Source organism: Nerophis lumbriciformis, linkage group LG31, assembly GCF_033978685.3.
Source record: "Nerophis lumbriciformis linkage group LG31, RoL_Nlum_v2.1, whole genome shotgun sequence".
Classification (NCBI taxonomy): Eukaryota; Metazoa; Chordata; class Actinopteri; order Syngnathiformes; family Syngnathidae; genus Nerophis; species Nerophis lumbriciformis.
This window is the reverse complement of record NC_084578.2, coordinates 16,289,292-16,313,343: the sequence shown is the minus strand read 5'-3', so window position 1 is coordinate 16,313,343 and position 24,052 is coordinate 16,289,292. Positions and strand designations below refer to the sequence as shown.

General features: G+C 37.3%; 1 protein-coding gene across 1 annotated transcript in view; it reads right to left on the bottom strand.

Annotated features, from left to right (window-relative positions):
* The window catches only part of LOC133574205 (TRAF3-interacting protein 1-like), a 37,966-nt gene extending 14,146 nt beyond the window's left edge, over positions 1-23,820 (bottom strand). Inside the window, exons 1-10 of the mRNA XM_061926301.1 lie at positions 23,636-23,820; positions 20,709-20,777; positions 20,476-20,637; positions 17,926-18,036; positions 12,996-13,407; positions 9,299-9,380; positions 3,642-3,734; positions 2,556-2,685; positions 2,458-2,488; positions 2,311-2,384 (exon numbers count right to left, since the gene is read on the bottom strand). Of these exons, the coding sequence (XP_061782285.1) occupies positions 2,311-2,384; positions 2,458-2,488; positions 2,556-2,685; positions 3,642-3,734; positions 9,299-9,380; positions 12,996-13,407; positions 17,926-18,036; positions 20,476-20,637; positions 20,709-20,777; positions 23,636-23,758 (1,287 nt within the window). The 5' untranslated portion in view covers positions 23,759-23,820. The remainder of the gene's footprint in view (positions 1-2,310; positions 2,385-2,457; positions 2,489-2,555; positions 2,686-3,641; positions 3,735-9,298; positions 9,381-12,995; positions 13,408-17,925; positions 18,037-20,475; positions 20,638-20,708; positions 20,778-23,635) is intronic.
* Between the last annotated feature and the right edge of the window lie 232 nt (positions 23,821-24,052).

The window sequence follows — 24,052 nt, the reverse complement described above, 5'->3', positions numbered from 1 at the left end:
AAGTACCCGCACTCTTTTTTTACGAAGCCACGCTGTTGTAACACATGCTGAATGTGGCTTGGCATTGTCTTGCTGAAATAAGCAGGAGCGTCCATGAAAAAGACGACACTTAGATGGCAGCACATGTTGTTCCAAAACCTGTATGTACCTTTCAGCATTAATGGTGCCTTTACAGATGTGTAATTTACCCATGCCTTGGGCACTAATGCACCCCCATACCATCACAGATACTGGCTTTTGAAGTTTGCGTCAATAACAGTCTGGATGGTTCGCTTCCCCTTTGGTCCGGATGACACGATGTCGAATATTTCCAAAAACAATTTGAAATGTGGACTCGTCAGACCACAGAACACTTTTCCACTTTGCATGACTCCATCTTAGATGATCTCGGGCCCAGAGAAGCCGGCGGCGATTCTGGATATTGTTGATAAATGGCTTTCGCTTTGCATAGTAGAGCTTTAACTTGCACTTACAGATGTAGCGACGAGCTGTATTTAGTGACAGTGGTTTTCTGAAGTGTTCCTGAGCCCATGTGGTGATATCCTTTAGAGATTGATGTCGGTTTTTGATACAGTGCTGTCTGAGGGATCGAAGGTCACGGTCATTCAATGTTGGTTTCCGGCCATGCCGCTTACGTGGAGTGATGTCTCCAGATCCTCTGAACGTTTTGATGATATTATGGACCGTAGATGTTGAAATCCCTAAATTTCTTGCAATTGCACTTTGAGAAACGTTGTTCTTAAACTGTTTGACTATTTGCTCACGCAGTTGTGGACAAAGGGGTGTACCTCGCCCCATCCTTTCTTGTGAAAGACTGAGCATTTTTTGGGAAGCTGTTTTTATACCCAATCAAATCAAATCAAATCAAATCAACTTTATTTATAAAGCACATTTAAAATTTACCACAGGGGTAGCCAAAGTGCTGTACAATGAGCAGGTTAAAAGATAAAACGAGTACCGAGCAAACACAACACAACACAAACAGAACATGATAAAAAATAAATAATTAAAATAGAATTAATAAAAACATAAAAACATAAAAACAGGATCACAGCAGGTGTATTATGGGGCGCCATTGCAGGATGGATATCACTCAGTGTTAAAAGCCATGGAATAAAAGTATGTTTTTAAGAGAGATTTAAAAACAGGAAGAGAGGAGGCTTGTCTAACACTCAGGGGTAGGTCGTTCCAGAGCTTGGGAGCAGCAACGGCGAAAGCTCTGTCACCTCTAAGCTTCAGCCTTGTGTCAGGGACCGTCAACAGCAGCTGATCGGCTGATCTTAAGGATCGGGTGGGGCAGTAAGGCTGAAGGAGGTCGGAGAGATAGGTTGGCGCGAGGTTGTTTAGACATTTAAAAACAAATAAAAGAAATTAAATCATTAAATCATGGCACCCACCTGTTCCCAATTAGCCTGCACACCTGTGGAATGTTCCAAATAAGTGTTTGATGAGCATTCCTCAACTTTATCAGTATTTATTGCCACCTTTCCCAACTTCTTTGTCACGTGTTGCTGGCATCAAATTCTAAAGTTAATGATTATTTGCACAAAAAAAATGTTTATCAGTTTGAACATCCAATATGTTGTCTTTGTAGCATATTCAACTGAATATGGGTTGAAAATTATTTGCAAATCATTGTATTCCGTTTATATTTACATCTAACACAATTTCCCAACTCATATGGAAATGGGGTTTGTACATTAGGGACTCTTGGGAGAAGTGCCGAGTCCTGTGCCTGTCAGTTTTTCCGTCCAGGACATAAAAGATATCTATGTATTTGGAACTGTGATAACAAGGTTCTGCTGATTGGAATGAGCATTGCTCGGGTCTATCGACAAATTCAGAAGACAATGCTAACTGTTCAAGGAGCCCAAAGGCTGCCTATTGCAAAAGACGGGATGGGCAGAGCTGTGGGCACTCAGACTCTGGCGATCTTGGAATGGAATCGCAAATTTGATAACATCTCGGACAAGCTCAATTTGAGAGCCAGAATGGCCAATTTGATCAGACGAATCCAATTGGAATGTGTTTGCTCACCCGAAACCAATGACAATCCTTATCTACAATTTGGCTCACTCTGCAAACGGCCTTGGCAAGGCCGTGCTGTAAACACCCCAGTGAGACCAGTGCAGCAAAAGACCCTCTGAAACCCTCTCCACTTCTTAAAAAACACCTTGGATGTTGTATCTGTTCCTGGAAGCCGAGCAGAGTGACTTCCAGGCTTATAGACAAAACATGCACCCATGAACCACTAGTACACAGATACGCTCACCCACCCCCAAAAAAAACTACAATAGGAAGTACGCATACCTCTTTAGACGTAATGGTGGACGGTGACAACTCGTAGTCTTTTTTGGTCTCTAGAATCTTTTTCACAAGTCCGCCTTCAGGAAAAGAAACATCAAAGATTGCAGGAAGCAAAACTTTATTAAAAAAACAAAAAATGAATGACCGTACCGTGTTTCTCTTCACCATTAAGTGCCGGTTCCTGGATAAGAAAAGGCATGATGTTTATGTTTGTCTTTTTCAATCAGATACTTACTTTCTTTACTCACCAACACCTTCTCGGGAGCGTCCGCAGGTTCAGGGGGTGCCTCTGCCACTAGAAACTGCTCATCTTCATCTTCATCATCATCCGACAGCTTCTTTCCATCTCTGATGACTGATGACTTGGCACTAGGAAGCCTAAAAAACAAAAATGCATTGAAAACAGTCAGTCATAATGTATAAAAATCAACATATTTTACATATAGTGATTTAGCATAAAGAAGAATAATGCAAAGAGTTAAATAAAGGGTACTGTGGTTCTTTTTGGTTGGTGAAAAGCTTATCTGAGCAGACATCTGCATTTTTCTTCTGTTCAATCTCAATGCATTACCATGACCTGGATGATCTACACCAGGGGTCGGCAACCCGCGGCTCTAGAGCCGCATGCGGCTCTTTAGCGCCGCCCTAGTGGCTCTCTGGAGCTTTTTAAAAAATGTATGAAAAATGGAAAAAGATGAGGGGAAAAACATTTATTTTTTGTTTTAATATGGTTTCTGTAGGAGGACAAACATGACACAAGCCTCCCTAATTGTTACAAATCACACTGTTTATATTAAACATGCTTCACTGATTCGAGTATTTGGCGAGCGCCGTTTTGTCCTACTAATTTTGGCGGTCCTTGAACTCACCGTAGTTTGTTTACATGTATAACTTTCGCCGACTTTCTAGGACGTGTTTTATGCCACTTCTTTTTCTGTCTCATTTTGTCCACCAAACTTTTAACGTTGTGCATGAAAGGTGAGTTTTGTTGATGTTATTGACTTGTGTGGAGTGCTAATCAGACATATTTGGTTACTGCATGACTGCAAGCTAATCGATGCTAACATGCTATTTAGGCTAGCTATATGTACATATTGCATCATTATGCCTAATTTGTAGCTATATTTGAGGTCATTTAGTTTCCTTTAAGTCCTCTTAATTCAATTTGTATCTCATGACACACTATCTGTATGTAATATGGCTTTTAATTTTTTGCGGCTCCAGACAGATTTGTTTTTGTATTTTTGGTCCAATATGGCTCTTTCAACATTTTGGGTTGCCGACCCCTGATCTACACACACAATGGTGACACTAATGAGTTGTATTGGGGTCACCTCTCAGGTGGGACACACTCAGTGTAACTCTCCTGCTTCTTGACTGGAGGGGGCGCAGGACGAGCACTGCTGGGCCTTGGCGTTTGCTTGTCACTATTCAATACAAAGAAGCATCAATTGGACTGAAATAACTTGGCAAAGGAACCAAAAATCAGTGCGATGATTAAACATCGGTACAATAAAAACAAAACATATGAACTGGATTCGAAGCAGCAAACAACACTGCTTGGCAATCATCCATTACAAAGCCACGCAAACATAGCATTGCAGTTCAAATTTTAATTATTGTAAAACCTTTGAATAACTCCTAATACTGCTCCAGGAGAAGTAACTAGAGAGCGAACTTAATTGCTAACATTGAAGGGGTCACATTATGATTTTTTTTCTACATTTAAAACACATTCTTGTGGTCTACGTAACATGTAAAGGTAATTATTTGGTTGCATTGATTATATTTTACAGAGCATCTTCAAACCCTTTTCTTCCATAGCGAGTCTACTGACAGATATACGTTGGATCTGAAATGTCCGATAATATCGGACTGCCGATATTATCGGCCGATAAATGCTTTAAAATGTATTATTGGAAATTATCGGTATCGGTTTCAAAAAGTAAAATTTATGACTAGGGATGTCCGATGATGGCTTTTTGCCGATATCCGATATTCCGATATTGTCCAACTCTTTAATTACCGATATCAACCGATATATACAGTCGTGGAATTAACACATTTTTATGCCTAATTTGGACAACCAGGTATGGTGAAGATAAAATAAAATAAGATAAATAAATTAAAAACATTTTCTTGAATAAAAAAGAAAGTAAAACAATATAAAAACAGTTACATAGAAACTAGTAATTAATGAAAATTTGTAAAATTAACTGTTAAAGGTTAGTACTATTAGTGGACCAGCAGCACGCACAATCATGTGTGCTTACGGACTGTATCCCTTGCAGACTGTATTGATATATATTGATATATAATGTAGGAACCAGAATATTAATAACAGAAAGAAACAACCCTTTTGTGTGAATGAGTGTAAATGGGGGAGGGAGGTTTTTTGGGTTGGTGCACTAATTGTAAGTGTATCTTATGTTTTCACACTGTGAACCCACACCAAACAAGAATGACAAACACATTTCGGGAGAACATCCGCACCGTAACACAACATAAACACAACAGAACAAATACCCGGAACCCCTTCCAGCACTAACTCTTCCGGGACGCTACAATATAACCCCCAAACCCCGCCCACCTCAACCTTCTCATGCTCGCTCAGGGAGAGCATGTCACAAATTCCAAGCTACTGTTTGGAGGCATGTTTAAAAAAATAATGCACTTTGTGACTTCAATAATAAATATGGCAGTGCCATGTTGGCATTTTTTTCCATAACTTGAGTTGATTTATTTTGGAAAACCTTGTTACATTGTTTAATGCATCCAGCGGGGCATCACAACAAAATTAGGCATAATAATGTGTTAATTCCACGACTGTATATATCGGTATCGGTTGATATCGGAATCGGTAATTAAGAGTTGGACAATATCGGATATCGGCAAAAAAGCCATTATCGGACATCTCTAATTGGAACTATACACTACTTTGTATTAGAAATGGCTACGGCAGAGGATGTGTGTGCATGTAAGAGCCAGTCTGCCCCACAACAAGAGGATAGAGAAAACGAAGGAAATTATTGACTACAGCGTTGGACTACAATGGCGAATTTGCGCAAAGGTCTTTGGGTTATCCTCTACCATATATGGAGGTATCTGCTGACGTCACCACTGAGAAAAAACAAACTCGTTTGGAGGAAGTATGAAGGAAGGCAAGGTCGTTTTATAAATACCTCTGCCATGCCTCTATTGTTTCATTTCAAATTGTAGAGACTTATGTAGATCCCAAATCCACAAAAACAGGTACTAATAAGTAAGAAAATTTGTTTTTGCGTAATAGGTGCCCTTTAGTGTCTTTCCCCATTTCAATCTACAGTAAACCTATAAAAACACATTACTTTCTTAGCAACCGCTATTCAATTGTGCACATTGAACCTACAGGCTGTGCTCTCACAGAGCGATAAATCTATTTCCATTTTTTTAAATTTTTATGTCTACAACAGGAATTGAACCGATGTGACGTCACTTAAACCGGAAGTGCAACACCCCATTTTTCCTTTATCATTAAAAAGCCTGTTTGCAACTTGCTTTAAAGCCATATTCTCAATGCAGGTTTATTCAGATATTTTTTTTGCCCATATGTGACCTGTTTCGGAGATTTTCACGTCATTGTGAACACTGCAGTTCCGTTTTTTTCCAAATCCGACCCTCTTTCGCATGTGGATATAAATCAGATATGTATCCGATGCAACTGCAGTCTGAATGGTCCGGTTGCGTCCATCCGACCAATACGTCATCAAAAAGCGATAAGTAATTATTTGACAAAATAGACGGTTGCAAAATAAATTGTTAAGAAATGAGCAGAAAATAGGCGTAAATAATATGTTTGCGGAAATCCCGTCGATGTTCAACCACTCCTGTCGCCGACGGCTCGCCAACACGCTCTTTTGGAGCAGACGTGGAAGCAAATGTCCTACAAACTGCGAGAGCCCAAATGCTTGCACTCTTCCTTCTTAATATTATCCATCCATCCATCCATTTTTTACCGCTTTTCCCTTTTGGGGTCGCGGGGGATTCTGGAGCCTATCTCAGCTGCATTCGGGCAGAAGGCGGGGTACACCCTGGACAAGTCGCCACATCATCGCAGGGCCAACACACAATAACATTCCTTATTGTTTTAAAGGGGACCTAGAATGCAAAACCAACTTTTCTTACCTATTGGTACCTGTTTTTGTGTATTTGGGACCTGCATAAGTCCAATCAAACCATGGAGGCATGGCAGAGATATTTATAAATCTTCCTTCATACTTTCTCCAAACTAGCCGTTTGAAATTTGCCCACTTTGTGGCGTTTTTCCAATTGATGACAGCGGATTATCCCTATATAGTCAAGTTTTTCCCGAAGAGCTTTGCGTGAGTCCGCCATTGTGGTTCGACGCCGTCGTCAATAAGCTCCATTTTCTCTATCCTCTTGTTGTGGGGCAGACTGGCTCGTACATGCACATGCATCCTCCACTGTTGCCATTTCTAATAACTTACATATGTCAGTAGACCCCATATGGAAGCGCTAAAAAATATGCGCAATAATTCCCTTCAGAAAATGTTGACTTTGATTGCCCAAAATCCTTGAAATTTCCACCAATGCGCTAGGACTGATGCCTGCTACAATTAGACTTCCATAAACACTGCAGTCTGTCATGTCTGCATGCGGGTCGGATTGCATTCACATCAGACATCGCATTTTTTTCAAAGTGACTACTAAATAAAAAGATTGGATTTGATTAAAAAAAAATCTGAACTGGACATGTTACTCTGTAGTATAAATATACCCAAAGTGACATTTGTTGAATCCAAAAATTTTACAAATGTTTTTTCTCATGCGCGTGTGCATATCCTTAACCTCTTAAGGCCCAAGCTGTTTGTTTACATGCTTTTTTTTTTATTTCTCTTTGCTATTTGGGCTTATTGGACCCTAATTAGAATAAAAACTAAGATTGGGCTTATTGGACCCTAATTAGAATAAAAACTAAGACGCATCTTTTGATATGATGTACTTAGTCCATAAGTACACAAACGTGTACTTCATGTTTAGTGCATACTTGCCAACCTTGAGACCTCCGATTTCGGGAGGTGGGGGGTGGGGGGCGTGGTTGGGCGTGTGGCTAAGAGGGGAGGAGTATATTTACAGCTAGAATTCCCCAAGTCAAGTATTTCATATATATATATATATATATATATATATATATATATATATATATATATATATATATATATATATACAGTATATATATATAAGAAATACTTGACGAAATACTAAGTCAAGTATTTCATATATATATATATATATATATATATATATATATATATATATATATATATATATATACATATAAGAAATACTTGACGAAATACTAAGTCAAGTATTTCATATATATATATATATATATATATATATATATATATATATATATATGTATGTATGTATATATATATATATATATATGTATATATTTAGAAATACTTGACTTTCAGTGAATTCTAGCTATAATTATATATTTCTTTTATTATATATACAGTATATATATATATATATATATATATATATATATATATATATATATATATATATATATATATATATAGGAAATACTTGACGAAATACTAAGTCAAGTGTTTCATATATATATGTATATATATATATATATATATATATATATATATATATATATATATATATATATATATATATAAGAAATACTTGACTTTCAGTGAATTCTAGCTATAAATGTATATTTATTTTATTATATATATATATATATATATATATATATATATATATATATATATATATATATATATATATATATATATATATATATATAAAATAAATAGTTGAATTTCAGTGTTCATTTATTTACACATATACACACACATAACACTCATCTACTCATTGTTGAGTTAAGGGTTGAATTGTCCATCCTTGTTCTATTCTCTGTCACTATTTTTCGAACCATGCTGAACACCTTCTCTGATGATGCATTGCTGTGTGGCACGCACAAAAGTGCTTTCATCAAATGCACTAGATGGCAGTATTGTCCTGTTTAAGAGTGTCACAACATTGCTGTTTACGACAGACGAACTGCTTTACGGTAGACAAAAACGTGACTGCTGTTGCTGTGCGTTGTTGCCGCGCTGGGAGGACGTTAATGAAACTGCCCAACAATAAACCCACATAAGAAACCAAGAACTCGCCCTCCATCATTCTACAGTTATAACGTGATTGGGCAGGTACGCTGTTTATATTGCGGACCTGAGTCCGCCTGAATTTCGGGAGATTTTCGGGAGAAAATTTGTCCCGGGAGGTTTTCGGGAGAGGCTCTGAATTTCGGGAGTCTCCCGGAAAATCCGGGAGGGTTGGCAAGTATGACCCTGGACCTCATCACAGGGCCAACACAGATAGACAGACAATATTCACACTCATATTCACACATTCTTCAAAAATCTAAACAATATTTAATGTTTATTCTGCCAAAAAACAAGTATATTGCGTGTCTGTTTATTTTTAAATAAAACTTGGTTAAAGGATTTCAGTGTGTGTATAAGTACTTGAATATGTTCAACAACATGATAATGATAACCATATTCATTTTGGTCACAATAACTGTGATGTTACCTGGTCATATGATATCCCTATAGCAAATTTTTAAAAAGCGACCATTACAGTAAGTCAAAAATAAGCATAAATATATATGATTTTACCCCCTCGTCCTTGTGGCGTCCACTAGAGAATAATGACTTGGGTAATTTCCCATGTGGCCCATAGGTAAAAGCGCCACTATGAACATCCATGTACTTGAGATCAAAATGTCAATCACAAAAATAATGAAAAAGGGTCTTATTTTGAATGTTGAAATCGGTTTTAAAGCAAGTGCTGCTAAATGTGGTTTTTATTCCAAATCCCCCTTTTCGTTTCCCGTTTTTGTCAACATAATTCAACAAAGTACACAATAAAAAAAGAATACTGTACTTGAGTCAATACAGACCTCGGCACCATTTCCGATGGACATAAGGAGCCAACGGTATCTCCACTTTCCTTGAGGAGGGGTCTCTGTGCAGCATGAGTATCTGTGAGGGAAGAGTCAAGAGTAAACATCCATCAGACCTTTTATTACTTAAACCTTCCTACCTCTCAATAGGAAGACCAAAATAAACATACTGTAGTACAGTTGTAGTTGCTTAAGGGGATCTGCATTTTTTTCGAATTTTGCCTATCATTCGCAATCCTTATGTAAGACAAGAACACATTTTTATTTTTTATGCATTCTAATTCGTAAAATATAGCAAGTATGAGGTGTCTAACAATACAGCAAATGGAAGTACACTATTGCGCCCATCAAACCGTCTAAAAACCTTCCGAAAACCGCCAACAATACTCCATTTACATGTCGTGACCTGAATATTAACCAAGTATTCACGATATCGTTATTATAATCGCTAAAGCAGACAAACTACTTTTAACGGTGCCGTGATCACAGATCTAATATATTCAGATGCTGCATTCTCTAAATTGGCAAAAGTTAATTTGAGATCCTAAATCATGCCTCTCACTTGGTGTAGAGATTGTGGCCACAGACCGAGAAGTTGGTCAGATGTGTCATCCAATTTAGAACCGGAGCTGGCGCCCACCTTTTTTTTTTAGTAATCCCTCGTGGGGATTATGATTAATTCTTAATCTACACTGGAAGGTTTTAACATCCCATCAGTCTGCATCCCAGTGACAGCAGACATTGTACAATAAGTGATGGTTTTATTATGTTCGTAGTTTGTATATTGTGTTTATATTTTGCTGCATGATTCTTAAGTGTTTTACTAAAGCTGCATTTGTTTAGTACACAGCTTCTAAAACTTGTAGTTCATCCTCTTTATATTCAGGCTCAAAAAGTGAAGGTTCTGGATCATTTGTCCTAAAGTAACCTTTGTTGTCTCACAAAGTATGCCATGAGTAGAAGTGTGGTTGTTGTTAAAGGGAAAAGCAAACATTGTGAGACATATGGCATAAGGCATTCTCTAAATTGGCAAAAGTTAATTTGAGATCCTAAATCATGCCTCTCACTTGGTGTAGAGATTGTGGCCACAAACCGAGAAGTTGGTCAGATGTGTCATCCAATTTAGAACCAGAGCTGGCGCCCACCTTTTTGTTTTAGTAATCCCTCGTGGGGATGATTAATTCTTAATCTACACTGGAAGGTATAAACATCCCATCAGTCTGCATCCCAGTGACAGCAGACATTGTACAATAAGTGATTGTTTTATTATGTTCGTAGTTTGTATATTTTATATTTTGTTTATATTTTGCTACATGATTCTTAAGGGTTTTACTAAAGCTGCATCTGTTTAGTACACAGCTTCTAAAACTTGTAGTTCGTCCTCTTTATATTCAGCCTCAAAAAGTGAAGGTTCTGGATCATTTGTCCTAAAGTAACCTTTGTTGTCTCACAAAGTATGCCATGAGTAGAAGTGTGGTTGTTGTTAAAGGGAAAAGCAAACATTGTGAGACGTCTGTGAAATTAATATGCCGCCATATGCTTAAAATGAGCAAAATACGTAAATAGCACATGTTATTATAAATGTATCAGTTACTACATTGCATATATACTTATACCATGTCAGTAAAATTCTGATAGAAGCTTTTGGATGTTTTTGACTTTTGCTAGCCTTTATTTACGAGTTACAATGTATAAAAAAAAAAAAGAAAAACATATCTGTTCTCGTCTTGCATAAGAATTATAAATGATAGACAAAATTCCAAACAAAGTGCAGTTCTCCTTTAAAACGGGAATAGTAAATCAAAACTGAGAACGGTTGCTTCTCGACTACCCAATCATTAAATTTAATATTTTCTGCTTAAGTTGAGATTGCTTTGAGTTTTCAAAGCCTTAAGAGTGTAGTGTCAGAGAGACACATACCTCTTTCACTGGCAGATTCATCTGTAAAGAAAAAAGACATGCTTGTTTCCATTTCAATACAACTTAATAATCACTGAAGTCCTTGAAGAAACCATAATGAAGTAAAAAATTACTTTTTGAATGTTTGCACTGCCAGCAATCCTGGTAAGAAAAAGCTTACTGACTACAGCGCGGACTACAATGACGAACGCACGCAACATTCAGGATTACTGCAGATCCCAAATACACATCAGCAGGTACCAGTAGGTAATAAAAGTTGGTTTTGCATAATAGGGCGCAACAAAACGCCATATAATGTCTCCTAATAGGTGCCATTTCGGGGTCCTTATACGCACACCATTAATATGTTGAAGCACAGTACGTCTGACTATTGTAGCCGTAAAGCGCTGACAATCCATCAAGAGATGTGGTTTCGTAGCTTACCAAAGTCGTACTAAAACATTTTGAGCGCTGTGTGTGATGTTCTATATTCCCATTTCAATACAACTTAATAATCACTGAAGTCCTTGAAGAAACCATAATGAAGTAAAACATGACTTTTTGAATATTTGCACTGCTAGCAATCCTGGTAAGAAAAAGCTTACTGACTACAGCGCGGACTACAATGACGAATGCACGCAACATTCAGGATTAATGCAGATCCCAAATACACATCAGCAGGTACCAGTAGGTAATAAAAGTTGGTATTGCATAATAGGGCGCAACAAAACGCCAGATAATGTCTCCTAATAAAAGTTGGTTTTGCATAATAGGGCGCAACAAAAAGCCAGATAATGTCTCCTAATAGCTGCCATTTCGGAGTCGTTATACACACACCATTAATATGTTGAAGCACAGTACGTCTGACTATTGTAGCCGTAAAGCGCCTACAATCCATCAAGAGATGTGGTTTCGTAGCTTACCAAAGTCATACTAAAACATTTTGAGCGCTGTGTGCAATGTTCTATATTCTCAATGAAATATTAAAAGTTTTGGTCTTGCTTGCTTACTGGTACTTGCTAGCGTCATTTATTAAACAGGCGTCAACCTGCAGTCCACACTTATCTCTTATGTGTGTTGGCCATCTATTGGCCACACTTTTCATTACACCATGTACCAGCTAAGATTGGTTCCAGGGTCAGTTAGCAGAACCAGAATGAATACATACAAAAGGCCCACCAGGTTTTAAGGCGTGAAAATTAAAGGATTTTAAGTTTTTCTTGTAGTCCGAAAAACATGATATACAGTACAGGCCAAAAGTTTGGACACACCTTTTCATTCAACGGGTTTTCTTTATTTTCATAACTATTTACATTGTCGATTGTCACTGAAGGCATCAAAACTATGGATGAACACATGTGGAGTTATGTACTTAACCAAAAAATGTGAAATAACTATATTCTAGTTTCTTCAAAATAGCCACCCTTTGCTCTGATTACTTTTTCGCACACTCTTGGCATTCTCTCGATGAGCTTCAAGAGGTAGTCACCTGAAATGGTTTTCACTCGACAGGTGTGCTTGAAGCTCATCATCGAGAGAATGCCAAGAGCGTGCAAAGCAGTAATCAGAGCAAAGGGTGGCAATTTTGAAGAAACTAGAATATAAAACATGTTTTCAGTTATTTAAACTTTTTTTGTTAAGTACATATCTCCACAATCATAGTTTTGATGCCTTCAGTGACAATCTACAATGTAAATAGTCATGAAAATAAAGAAAACGCATTGAATGAGGAGAAGGTGTGTCCAAACTTTTGGCCTGTACTGTATATGTTTAATAAGGGGAATGTAAAATATACCTCCAATAGTTTTATTCTTTTGGTCATCGGCGAATGAGGCCTGAGGTAGACTTGCTGGACTAGCAGTCTGCGAGGAAGAGCGCTTGGGCCTTTCACCGGCTGGGTTTGGAACCTTTTCTCTTTCATTGTCTTTAGCTTTGATGCTTTCTCTTTCTTGATCTTTCGCCTGCTCCTTTTCTCTGCCCTTTGCTTTCCCGTGACCATTGTCTTTATCTGGGTCTTGCTGCCGGTCACAGACCTGGTTTTGGTCGCAGTTTTTGGCGTGGTCCTGTTCGCGACGTCGGATCTTGCCGCAACGCTCTCGGTCGTGACGGTGCTCTCTCTCACCATCTCGACGTTGCCTTTCCTGCTCCCTGGGCTGTTCCGGGTCCTTCTCTTCCTTGCACTCACCGGGCTCACTTTTCTTCTTCTCCTGGAATATTAACACCAACATTGTATTCAAAATAAGCACAATAGTGAGCAAACCAAAACAATTTAGGTAGGCTTACGTACCGGGGAAATCATCTTTGGTTTTAATTTTTCTTCTAATGGCAAGAATCAAATCGGCAGTAATTTTGAGTCATTATGAAATATCAGTTTTCCTGGAGATGCAGAAATGTACAGTACATCACAGAATGGCTTTGATTATTTATAGAGATGTCCGATAATGGCTTTTTTTTGCCGATATCCGATATTCCGATATTGTCCAACTCTTAATAACCGATTCCGATATCAACCGATGCCGATATATAGTCGTGGAATTAACACATTATTATGCCTAATTTTGTTGTGATGCCCCGCTGGATGCATTAAACAATGTAACAAGGTTTTCCAAAATAAATCAACTCAAGTTATGGAAAGAAATGCCAACATGGCACTGACATATTTATTATTGAAGTCACAAAGTGCATTATTTTTTTTAACATGCCTCAAAACAGCAGCTTGGAATTTGGGACATGCTCTCCCTGAGAGAGCATGTGGAGGTTGAGGTGGGGGGTTGGGGGGTAGCGGGGGTTGTATATTGTAGCGTCCCGGAAGAGTTAGTGCTGCAAGGGGTTCTGGGTATTTGTTCTGTTGTGTTTATGTTGTGTTACGGTGCGGATGTTCTCCCGAAATGTGTTTTTCATTCTTGTTTGGTGTGGGTTCACAGTGTGGCGCATATTTGTAACAGTGTTAAAGTTGTTTATACGGCCACCCTCAGTGTGACCTGTATGGCTGTTGACCAAGTATTCTTTGCATTCACTTGTGTGTGTGAAAAGCCGTAGATATCATGTGATTGGGCCGGCACGCAAAGGCAGTGCCTTTAAGGTTTATTGGCGCTCTGTACTTCGTTTTAAAAAGTCATACATTTTACTTTTTGAAACCGATACCGATAATTTCTGATATTACATTTTAAAGCATTTATCGGCCGATATTATCGGACATCTCAAATTATTTATTTTTATTGGCATTTTGTGTCACGTCGTCACATGACAGTTTGGGCTTTGATTTTTTTGTGTTCCGTATCATGTCCTCTCCTGGTGCCGCTACTTTTTTCCTACCCTTCTGACCCTGCGGCTTATAAAACGGTGCAGCTAATTTAGCGGATTTGTTTTCGCTAATTGTCATAATTTGTTGTAGTTAATAGTTTTCATTCCTACCCAAACAGAGGACTTAAATCGGGGGTCAGCAACCCGCGGCTCTAGAGCCGCATGTGGCTCTTTGCCGCCGCCCTTGTGGCTCCCTGGACCTGAACACAACTGTGGGGGGAGGTGTGGCCAGCGCTGCCTGCAGGAAGAAAAGTCACCGCCGCTGTCCATGGTACTGAGGACGAGCACCATTGGGCAGGGGCGGGGCATGTGCTGACGGCAAGACACAGCTGGCAGGTGATTAGATTTCACAGGTGGTACGTGTTAATCTAATCATCTGTTGTCTTTAACAGTAAGCGGCCGGGAGCAGAGAGGGAGAGAGGATACGGACGTGACTGAAAAGTCACGTTCTGGGGGAGAAGAACTTTGTTAAAACATTTGGATGATTAAATCCTTTGTTAAAAACTGCACGCTTGGCCATGTCTCCAGTGGAACTGCCAGGAAGTGACTTCCACAACACTATTTTAAAATGTACACAATAGCGGCATTTTAAAAATTTAAAAAAAATAATTGCCCCCGCTACCAGATTCACGTCTTGTCATGAAAAACGATGAGAGGGCGCATGTAAACATCTCAAGATGCAATATTAGAAAATAAACAGGAAGTCGGACATCTTGGTTTCTATCTGCCATTTTTGGGCCAAAAACAGGGGTCGCACTTTAACTAATGACCAGGGAAGGTTGTTTGAAAATAAACAGGAAGTCGGACATCTTGGTTTATGTCTGCCATTTTTAGGCCAAAAACAGGGGTCACACTTTAACTAATGACCAGGGGAGGTTGTGTGCATAGGGTTGTATAAGTAAATGCTGCCCACAGCTCCATCTAAAGCAGACCTGGGCCCGGGGGCCACATGAGGCACGTTAAGCTTTTCAATCTGGCCCGCCAGACATTCAGAAATCATTTTTTTAGATCTTTAAGATCGAAACTGTAGCTGCCATTATGATATGCAGTGATGATTTCAAATTACCGTAATTCTTGAACTATACAAAGTATTTCAAGGGTTGGAATGTGCGCTTATGGATGATATACTAGTTACTATGGTAATCTAAGTCACGGCAGCTCAGACGAGGCACCAAGCAGTGTGGGTGGGGAGCGTTTCCACGGAGTGTTTCCAGAGCGGCCAGCCTGAAATGCGGGTGTCAGGGACAGACGCGGAAGGAGATTTTTACAACAAAGTTAAAAAACTTAGTGATATATCAGATTGTAGGTGGGGGTTTCACCCTTCGCGTTCATATTTCGTGGTGTTTGTTGCATTTTTGTTGCGTTTTGCTTGATTGTAAAATATGTCGATCAAGTGGGGGTGTGACACTCATTTGTTGTCGATATTCAGTGTTTTATCGTTCATAGTTAATATTGTAAATCACACATCCTTTTTTTTCATGTACATTCTGGGTGTCTCATTCAGTAAAAATATGTACATTTCCATTCCGTTTTTAAGGCGGTCTGTCATCACGTTTTTAGCATTCAATCAGACATTATTGTGAGGTTTTGTATTAGTGTTCCTAAAAATAGATATACCGAATGTAGCCAAACTTTGACCAGAGTGTTAGCCACAAAATGTAAAGCAGCACTCATCCATCCATCCATTTTCTACCGCTTGTCCCTTTCAGGGTCGCAGGGGGTGCTGGAGGTGAAATGTGGCAAGAATAAGTTGCAATGAGGACTTTAATAACGCAAAGCCTGCCTGCAGGCTGTTTTTTCTTTAAAGCTGTCATTGCTCAAACAATAATAATGAATCAAAATCAATATTGTCATAAATTGGTATTGACCTATTAAAGGATCCAATTACATCACATCAAATATTAAATTTTAAACATATTTTTAGGGAAATATTGAATATCTTGTGTGTTTGCTATATAAAAAAAAACAAAGTTTTCTCAACTGAAGGGGCATAAAACAAATAAAAAGACAAAAAAATAATAAACACTTAAAATCGACAGATAGATCTGAATTTGAGCCAGAGATTTAAGTGTTAAAAGTTTTTTTTTTTTAAGTATGGCTTATGTTTTAACAGTTATATGAGTGAGTGGGGCCCTTTTGGAGCCCTGAAAACTTTAGTGGGATTTCTTTTTAAACCGTCATTGGTCAAAAAATAATAAGAAATTCAGAATGAATGATTGAATGATTGACCTATATCAGTCTCCAATTACTTTACATCAAATATTCCTCTTAAAAAAATTTTTGGGGGGGAAATACTGCATATTTTATGCTTTTGCCATATTTTTTTTCTAAAAGGGCATAAAACAAAAAATGTTTTTTTTATTTTTTAATTAAACATTAAAACAAATGCAATCTGCGAGCAGGATATTATTAGATTCATTAAATTTTCATATAAAAAAAGTTGATGTATTTAATTATTTATATATATTTTATCCTCATTAATATTAATACAGAAAAAAAAGGATGCGGGGGGAGCACTTTGGAACACTTTGTGCATTAAAGTTGCTACAGCTAATCCAAAGTAGGTGAGTATACTGTATTATAAGATATATATATATATATATATATATATATATATATATATATATATATATATATATATATATATATATATATATATATATATATATATATATGTATGTATGTATGTATGTGTATATATATATATATATATATATATATGTATGTATGTATGTGTATATATATATATATATATATATATATATTTATATACATATACATACATATGTATATATATATATACATATATATATATATATACATATATATATATATATATACATACATATATATATATATATATATATATATATATATATATATATATATATATATATATATATATATATATATATATATATATATATACACATACATATTATACTAACACACAGTATATATATATATATATATATATATATATATATATATATATATATATATATATACTGTGTGTTAGTATAATATCAAATTATATATCTCATTATTAATTTATTTATTTTTTAGGAATGTGCAACAGTAAAGGTTTGAACAGTGTGAATTATAATTATTTTATTAGTAAATGAAAATTCCTTATTGGCTTATAGCTAGAGATAGGATTCATGGCTTTTTGAAGGGAACTGAATCTTAAGGGGCCATTCTTTTCAAAGATCCGTTCTATTTTTTTAATCAAGGATTTAATCACTGGTCGTAGTTACAAGATAAGATTTGATTCCGAATAATTCAAAATTACCAGTCGTGTGTTTATTAAGTTCTTAGATGCGATGCCACATCAACATGCTACATCATTACAGTATCATCGATCTGGTATCGCAGTATACACACAATATAACTGAAAGATCCGTCCAAAATGTCGCACTAACCTCTCTGTCCTGTTCGCATCTCTCCACATTCTCCTTGACTGTATTGTCTCTGGCCATCGCGTCCAACCTTTCTCCTGCAAGAACTCTCTTCACGGCATCCTTGCTTGATATCTGCAGTCCAAGTCAGGAAATGGGACTGCATGTCAACGTTCTTTACATCAAATAGTTTTGTCCAGTACGTTATGCACATGTTACCATTAGAGTTGTAGTTACAGACCAGTTGTTCCCAACACTATTTATTGAGCCAAGTAAGCCTGGGCCGATAACTCATTTTGCTCCAAGATATATTGACCTACAAATTATTGCCGATAAACAATATTATTGCAGGCCTCGAATTTGTACTTTTTAGGGTCAAGGCAAATGTTGCCTTAAAGGAGGGCTCATATTTGAGGGCACCAAAGCAAGTTTGAAGGGCACCAAAGCAAACATTATTTTTCTTTCGAGGCAGAGGCTCCAAAGCATGCATGCATGCATACATATACATGTGTGTGTCTATATATGTATATATATATATATATATATATATATATATATATATATATATATATATATATATATATATATATATACAAACCCTGTTTCCATATGAGTTGGGAAATTGTGTTAGATGTAAATATAAACAGAATACAATGATTTGCAAATCCTTTTCAACCCATATTCAATTGAATGCACTACAAAGACAAGATATTTGATGTTCAAACTCATAAACTTTTTTTTTTTTTTTTTTGCAAATAATCATTAACTTAGAATTTCATGGCTGTGTTACATGGCCTTTCCTTTTAACAACACTCAGTAAACGTTTGGGAACTGAGGAGACACATTTTTTAAGCTTCTCGGGTGGAATTATTTTCCATTCTTGCTTGATGTACAGCTTAAGTTGTTCAACAGTCCGGAGTTCTCCGTTGTGGTATTTTAGGCTTCATAATGTGCCACACATTTTCAATGGGAGACAGGTCTGGACTACAGGCAGGCCAGTCTAGTACCCGCACTCTTTTACTATGAAGCCACGTTGATGTAACACATGGCTTGGCATTGTCTTGCTGAAATAAGCAGGGGCGTCTATGGTAACGTTGCTTGGATGGCAACATATGTTGCTCCAAAGCCTGCATGTACCTTTCAGCATTAATGGCGCCTTCACAGATGTGTAAGTTACCCATGTCTTGGGCACTAATACACCCCATACCATCACAGATGCTGGCTTTTCAACTATGCGCCTAGAACAATCCGGATGGTTCTTTTCCTCTTTGGTCCGGAGGACACGACGTCCAGAGTTTCCAAAAAAAATTTGAAATGTGGACTCGTCAGACCGCAGAACACTTTTCCACTTTGTATCAGTCCATCTTAGATGAGCTCAGGCCCAGCGAAGTCGACAGCGTTTCTGGGTGTTATTGATAAACGGTTTTCGCCTTGCATAGGAGACTTTTAACTTGCACTTACAGATGTAGCGACCAACTGTAGTTACTGACAGTGGGTTTCTGAAGTGTTCCTGAGCCCATGTGGTGATATCCTTTACACACTGATGTCGCTTGTTGATGCAGTACAGCCTGAGGGATCGAAGGTCACGGGCTTAGCTGCTTACGTGCAGTGATTTCTCCAGATTCTCTGAACCCTTTGATGATATTACGGACCGTAGATGGTGAAATCCCTAAATTCCTTGCAATAGCTGGTTGAGAAAGGTTTTTCTTAAACTGTTCAACAATTTGCTCACGCATTTTTTGACAAAGTGTTGACCCTCGCCCCATCCTTGTTTTTGAATGACTGAGCATTTCATGGAATCTACTTTTATACCCAATCATAGCACCCACCTGTTCCCAATTTTCCTGTTCACCTGTGGGATGTTCCAAATAAGTGTTTGATGAGCATTCCTCAACTTTATCAGTATTTATTGCCACCTTTCCCAACTTCTTTGTCACGTGTTGCTGGCATCAAATTCTAAAGTTAATGATTATTTGCAAAAACAAAATTGTTTATCAGTTTGAACATCAAATATGTTGTCTTTGTAGCATATTCAACTGAATATGGGTTGAAAATGATTTGCAAATCATTGTATTCCGTTTATATTTACATCTAACACAATTTCCCAACTCATATGGAAACAGGGTTCATAATAATGTGTTAATTCCACGACTGTATATATCAGTATCGGTTGATATCAGAATCGGTAATTAAGAGTTGGACAATATCGGAATATCAAATATCGGCAAAAAAGTCATTATCGGACATCTCTAATTTAAACGATTTCTACATTCATCCTACGTTCCATTAGCATTTCAGTTCAGCGTCAGCTTTTCAACACTCAAACCATTCCAAGATTCAAACTATTCTTACATTCATACTACATTCTGTCAGCATTTCAGTTCAACTTCAGCATTGGATCATTCACACGCAATTCCTTCAGGAATTGCCTCTTCCAGTTGACTTATGGAATGCTGGCCCAGGTTTAAAACCAAGGCGCATATTTTACATGCAAATACACCACGAACCAAAAATGTATGAACGGCAACAGGTGGATAGTGATGTTATGATTGGGAATGAGTGTAATCGACAAACCTTGTTGATGCAGCACTTGGCAATAGCCTGCAGCAGCTCGTTCGTCCTCTCAGGCTCATGACCAGCGACTATGTGTGCTGGTTTCACAGCAAGAGGCTCTCCCATAACCAGTGACACCACATCTATTGCTTTCTGAAGGAATGCCATCTTCATGTCTTTGTCCTAGGATTAGAATTGTACAAATGTGGACGTTTTTGTGAAATGTTACAGAGCAAAAGTCGGACCTGACTTACCTTTACACACTCTGACCTCAATTCATTCTCTTTGTACAATCCTTTCATGAAACCAGTGGTCCTGATGATCTGAGGGGTGGTTAAAAAAAACATATTGATTGATTGATTGAAACTTTTATTAGTAGATTGTACAGTACAGTACATATTCCGTACAATTGACCACTAAATGGTAACACCCCAATAGGTTTTTCAACTTGTTTAAGTCGGGGTCCATGTTAATCAATTCATGTTAATATTTACCAGACATCTGTCTATACAGTTGTTAACAGAGACATTGAGGCGAGTCTTTTGAACGGCTCTTTTAAGTGAACGATGAGAAGCGATTCCCAGATGTGAGACATTCGTTCGTAAGACCTTTTTTTATGCACATGCAAATTTCGTTTGCAATTACCCACTCTGCACATGCGTGCCACCCGACGGGCTACTTGACTAGGAAATGAGTCAGAGTTAAAAGAAACTTAGCAGCATTTAGATTACCTTTTTTTTTTTTTTAATGAAAATGAATAAATAAATAAATACAATTAAATCAAATTTTAAAAAAAATACATAAATACATATATATATATATATATATATATATATATATATATATATATATATATATATATATATATATATATATATATATATATACCCATAACATTTATTTTTATGTACAGAAATATAATTCTTATTATTATTAATATACCCCTAAAATATATTTTCACACATAGAAATATGTTTCTAATTATCATTATTTTTAATTGTATTTATATATTTATTTACAAACCCCGTTTCCATATGAGTTGGGAAATTGTGTTAGATGTAAATATAAACGGAATGCAATGATTTGCAAATCATTTTCAACCCATATTCAGTTGAATATGCTACAAAGACAACATATTTGATGTTCAAACTGATAAACATTTTTTTTTGCAAATAATCATTAACTTTAGAATTTGATGCCAGCAACACGTGACAAAGAAGTTGGGAAAGGTGGCAATAAATACTGATAAAGTTGAGGAATTCTCATCAAACACTTATTTGGAACACCCCACAGATTAACAGGCAAATTGGGAACAGGTGGGTGCCATGATTGGGTATAAAAGTAGATTCCATGAAATGCTCAGTCATTCACAAACAAGGATGGGGCGACGGTCACCACTTTGTCAACAAATGCGTGAGCAAATTGTTGAACAGTTTAAGAAAAACCTTTCTCAACCAGCTATTGCAAGGAATTTAGGGATTTCACCATCTACGGTCCGTAATATCATCAAAGGGTTCAGAGAATCTGGAGAAATCACTGCACGTAAGCAGCTAAGCCCGTGATCTTCGATCCCTCAGGCTGTACTGCATCAACAAGCGACACCAGTGTGTAAAGGATATCACCACATGGGCTCAGGAACACTTCAGAAACCAACTGTCAGTAACTACAGTTGGTCGCTACATCTCTAAGTGCAAGTTAAAACTCTCCTATGCAAGTCGAAAACCATTTATCAACAACACCCAGAAACGCTGTCGACTTCGCTGGGCCTGAGCTTATCTAAGATGGACTGATACAAAGTGGAAAAGTGTTCTGTGGTCTGACGAGTCCACATTTCAAATTGTTTTTGGAAACTGTGGACGTTGTGTCCTCCGGACCAAAGAGGAAAAGAACCATCCGGATTGTTATAGGCGCAAAGTTGAAAAGCCAGCATCTGTGATGGTATGGGGCTGTATTAGTGCCCAAGACATGGGTAACTTACACATCTGTGAGGGCGCCATTAATGCTGAAAGGTACATACAGGTTTTAGAGCAACATATGTTGCTATCCAACCAACGTTACCATGGACGCCCCTGCTTAATTCAGCAAGAAAATGCCAAGCCAAGTGTTACATCAACGTGGCTTCATAGTAAAAGAGTGCGGGTACTAGACTGGCCTGCCTGTAGTCCAGACCTGTCTCTCATTGAAAATGTGTGGCGCATTATGAAGCCTAAAATACCACAACGGTGACCCCCGGACTGTTGAACAACTTAAGCTGTACATCAAGCAAGAATGGGAAAGAATTCCACCTGAAAAGCTTAAAAAATGTGTCTCCTCAGTTCCCAAACATTTACTGAGTGTTGTTAAAAGGAAAGGCCAGGTAACACAGTGGTGAACATGCCCTTTCCCAATTACTTTGCAGCCATGAAATTCTAAGTTAATTATTATTTGAAAAAAAAAAAAAAGAAAGTTTATGAGTTTGAACATCAAATATCTTGTCTTTGTAGTGCATTCAATTGAATATGGGTTGAAAAGGATTTGCAAATCATTGTATTCCGTTTATATTTACATCTAACACAATTTCCCAACTCATATGGAAACGGGGTTTGTAGATCTGTATTCATTTTTCGGGTTCATTATTCTAAGGCAGAAGTTCTCAAACTTTTATTAATTTCAATGGGCGACATTGATTTGAGATACAAATGTTTTGAGTTAAGAGCTTCATCACAGAACCAATTAGGTTCATAAATTGAGCTACTACTGGCTGTGTAAATATTACAGGAAAATAAAATGTGAACAGATAAAATTAATAACTACTACAAATATATTTGTCAAATACATTTGTATTAATGGCTGAAATTAGCATACATGCTTTTGCTGTTAAAATAGTTAATAATTGTTCACATATGGCAGAATAATTAACACAACATACCAAACTGAAATGCATGTTAGGATGTGTGATTAATCACAGAATATGTAAACAGAATCAATGGTTTTATATACACTTCTGTTATTATGTAATAAGCATTTATATTTTCTGTTGTTTCAATACTTTGTATTTACTTTTTTATATTTAGGTATCGATCCGATACCAATCCAGTGTTATTGATAACAACGTTTTGGTTGTTTTGGTCGCCTTTTTCAGGTAACATTAGTACAATTGTTTTCGTTTTTTCTCTCAGTTGATTCAAATACAAAGTCTTACCTCAGCAAAGATGTCGTGCAGGTATCGAAACGGCGGCTTGCTGAGCAGCCGCTCGGTTAATATCGGCTTCTTTATCACCTTTCCGAGCGAGCTTTGTGTCTTTTTGACAACGGCGACGTTCATGTCGACACTTTCTGTCCACGCTCGGATGTTTAATTAACTCAATTTAAAATTTTTAAGCAGACTTTTTTTTGTCGGGATTTCATCTCTGGTGCACGAACTACCCAGTTTAATTTATTGGTCTTTATTGCGTCACAGCTCGGTGACAGATGACGTCACTCTGGACACACGTTACGGATAATATGCAGTCATCGTCACTGAAATGAATACATCACTACATGTGATGTCATGTAAATGAGACATCATGCAAAAAGGCTGGCTTGAATATGAATAAAATAAAAAAATAAACGAAAACAA